Source organism: Rhamphochromis longiceps, linkage group LG3, assembly GCF_057381845.1.
Source record: "Rhamphochromis longiceps isolate RC_006_pf linkage group LG3, R_longiceps_female_GT1.1, whole genome shotgun sequence".
NCBI lineage: Eukaryota > Metazoa > Chordata > Actinopteri > Cichliformes > Cichlidae > Rhamphochromis > Rhamphochromis longiceps.
In genome coordinates, this window is record NC_140559.1 from 10,971,476 (window position 1) to 10,975,396 (window position 3,921).

General features: G+C 41.7%; 1 protein-coding gene across 1 annotated transcript; it reads left to right on the forward strand.

The window, feature by feature from the left end:
- The first annotated feature begins 613 nt into the window (after positions 1-613).
- On the forward strand, positions 614-3,719 carry LOC146672890 (stonustoxin subunit beta-like). The gene is made up of 3 exons (XM_085401645.1): positions 614-768; positions 2,987-3,033; positions 3,181-3,719. Exons 1-3 carry the CDS (start codon positions 713-715, stop codon positions 3,717-3,719), a joined length of 642 nt encoding a protein of 213 aa, XP_085257771.1. The 5' UTR covers positions 614-712.
- Positions 3,720-3,921: the final 202 nt, after the last annotated feature.

Sequence of the window (3,921 nt, forward strand, 5' to 3'; positions counted from 1 at the left end):
TCGCAGTCCGCGTCTCCTCAGACGCATGAGTGCGCCGGCTCGCTTCCCTCTCTTTCGGCGTCTCGCTTTCCTGGTCAGAGTCTGCAGTAAATCTGCCGCAGATGCGACAAATATTGGAAATAAATCCACAGGCGTTGTAGTCCTGTAGTTAAGGAGCTCTTCTCTGGTGTAAGAGTATCCAGAGGAGTGCCCAGACACAGAAGAAATGCACAAAAACAAAACAAAAGTAACGCACTGAAGCACCAGGGCATCCATACGCGGCGCCATCTTGGTTCATCTGAGAAGTTAGCTGTGAAGTCAACTGGAAATGCCTCTTTTTCACTCATCTTTTTCTTAAAGAATGGTTTAAATGATCAAACTATTTGTTTTAGTCGCATAGCTTCAGTCATATCTTAATTTTGTTGTACACTGCTGTGACCTTACACCCAGCTGTAATGTCACAGCAGTGCACAGTTTGTCTCATTATCACTGAAATTCTGGCCTTTTTGCCACTTATAAATTAAATAAAATAAAATTAGAAGGAATGCAATTCGATAGATGTTATTATAGCTCACAAACTGTTGACAGGTGGATTGTTGTTTTGTGTTTCTGCAGTCTGTCAGGCTGTCTTATCACAGAGGAAAGCTGTACTTCTCTGGCCTCAGCTCTGAGGTCCAACCCCTCCCATCTGAGAGAGCTGGACCTGAGCTACAATCATCCATTAGACTCAGGAATGAAGCTGCTGTTGGCTGGACTGAATGATCCAGGTTGGAGACTGGACACTCTCAGGTATGGAGAGAATGTCTGATAGAGGAGGAAGAGCTGGAAACATTTCCTGTGTCCTTCACTCACTTCCTTAAAGTTGCTTTTATTCAACCAGCAAGTTTGTTGGGGGATTTTTGACCGGAAAAGACACCGGTGACTCCTAAACGGTAACAAGACGATGTACAAGAAGCATCATTGTGAAAAAAAAAATCTCAGCTTTTATTTACATTTGAGCAAAAAGTTCCATGTCCAAAACAGTCTTTACCATTTCAAATAGTCCAAGCTCTTCTCAAGCATCCTGATTACCTGATTAACTGAGAAGAGCTGTTTTAACAATTTTCAACAGGTAAAAACAGCAGCTCTCTGCAGTTGGTTTGTAGACAGTCACAGCTAAGAAAAAGGAGCTCAGTAAGGACCTGCGGCTGCGCATTGTGGCTCCTCACAAGTCAGGAAAGGGCTACAAGGCCATATCTAAATGTGTTCAACTTCCAGTGGTTACAGTCCAAAGTATTATTAAAAAATACAAGATGTTGGTTGGAAGCCAAAAGTGACACCTGTGCTGGCCAGGAGGATAGTAAGAGAGAGGTGAAAAAGATTCTAAGGATCACCACCAAGGCCATCCTGGTGAATCTGGGCTCTGCTGGTGCCAATGTCTCAAGGCAGACAGTGCAACACGGATGCAGACCAAGGAGGACGCCAATTCTCCAGAGAAGACACACAAAAGCCCACTTAGCCTCTACAAATGCTCATCAGGCCAAAGAAGATTTCTGGTCTACTGTGTTACAGTCAGATGAAACAAATAATAAATTGTTTGGCTACAATGATGTTTCCTTCATTTTGCATTAAAAAAAGGAGAACCCTTCAACCCTAAGAACGCCACTGAGTGTTTTTTAGCCAATGGACCTAAGTCCATTGGCTAAAAATGGACTTAGGTCATACCAGTATGAATAATTTAGGACATGGCACTTTTTGCTCAAATGTAAATAAAAGCTGAGAAATAATGATGTAAATCATCTTATTATCTTTTGGGAAAGACCTCTGTCATTTCTGGTCAAAACAAAACTTGCTGGTTGAAAATTTGCCAGGAGTATGAATTATTATGGCCTTCACTGTATTATTTAAAAATAAACTCTTACGGCTGTTTATTTTAGCATCTTTTTTTCATTGCTTATTTCATAAGCTTATTTATAATGTCCATTTGAACAAGTGGAATCTGAAGTTTCAAGGATGCAGGGTATTCCAATCGTTTCACATTGAAACAAAAACCTGATTCTGTTCATCTGGACGTAGCGTTTTCAGTGGGAGAAACGTTTCGTCACTCATCCAAGTGACTGCTTCAGTCTCAGCTGACTGCAGGTTTCCCCAATCTTATAAACAGTATATTTGCATAATGACTGAAACCAGCCCACTGAGGGAACAATGGGCTGTGAGGTCAGTTCCTTAATCATTTATTTGGTTCAATTAATTATTGAATCATAAATAATTAATTCTGTTGATTGCATATTCATCAAGACATAGACCTAAGTTTAAAATTCACCAAAATACACAAACACTGCTAAACATTGTCAACCGCTCCACATTTGTCCTCTCTTTACTTGGATAGTGCCTGCTTGGAGCACCAAAGGACTCTGTCTTGCCCTGGCAGTATGTCTCACCTCTCCTCCTCTTTAGTTTGCCTTATTATAAATTCACCACCATATTCTGTTATGGTTAACTTTTATTGATGTTACACAAGGTTTGTGGTCTTGCTACAGGATTCCAAAAACTGCATCTTGGCTGTTTACAAAAAGCTATTATTACCAACTGAGTGAGTGAGCATGCATGAACCGTGATGCATTCATACATTTACTATGATAGGTGAAGAAGTAATAGGTCTTTCAAGTCATGTATTTAGCAGTCAGTGGTTCTTTGTTGTTAGGCTAGCTGCACTCAAACGGGAAACTCTAGCTCCATCAAAAAGAGCAAAAGCAGATAGGTGTCCTTTCCAGCTAAACAGAAGAGGAATATAAAGATAAGGAAGGTCACAGTTTGAATTAGTCATATTTCATTCAATACAATGGTGTAATAACAGATCCAGGATCAGTCCAAATCATCAGCAGTTTGATCCATGTATGGATTGAAGTGTATTTGTGAAAATGTTGGACTGTTCCTTTATCAGTGTGTAACAGTGTGTGTATGAGAGCCATGTAATGTCCATGTGTGCATGCTGACTGTGCTGCTCTGACCCCCCTCCTCCTTTCAGGGTGGAGCCTGCTGGAGTCCGATGGTTGAGACCAGGTCTGAGGAAGTGTAAGTGTGTTTTAATGGGATTCATGAAAACAAAGCAGCACACATTCAACCATCTTCATCATGTCAGGAGTCATCATCAAAATGTCAATCAATGAACAGATGATGGATCAATAACTGCAGCTGGATTGTGTTTGTTCTCTCCATCAGATTCCTGTCAACTCACAATCGACACAAACACAGTGAACACAAAGCTCCAACTGTCTGACAACAACAGGACTGTGAGATATGTGGAGGTTCAGTCATATCCTGATCATCCAGACAGATTTGATGTTTGGTGGCAGCTGCTGTGTAGAAATGGTCTGACTGGTCGCTGTTACTGGGAGGTCGAGTGGACAGGAGATGTTTGGATATCAGTGAGTGACAGAAGAATCAGAAGGAAAGGATACAGTAAAGACTATGTGTTTGGATGGAATGATCAGTCCTGGAGTCTGAGCTGCTCTGATGGTTCTAATTCTGTCTGGCACAATAACAGAAAAACATCCTCCTCCTCCTCCTCCTCCTCCTCCTCCTCCTCTGTCTCTAACAGAGCAGCAGTGTATGTGGACTGTCCTGCTGGCACTCTGTCCTTCTACAGAGTCTCCTCTGACACTCTGATCCACCTCCACACCTTCAACACCACATTCACTCAAACTCTTTATCCTGGGTTTAGGTTCTTGTCCCCTGGTTCCTCAGTTTATCTGTGCTGAGTTGAGGGTAAAGAGTGTCCTTTTGTTATGATTATTATTAGCTACCATTATTCCAGGATCCACATGTTGTTTTCCTGTCTTTTTCCAATCAAAGTTTCACAGTGAATGTCAGCATGTTGTGTTTCTCCGAAGCTCAGTTCAGCTGCACTTGGTGTGCTGCACATGAGACAAACTGTGAAATAACGGAGGAATCACTGAGCTG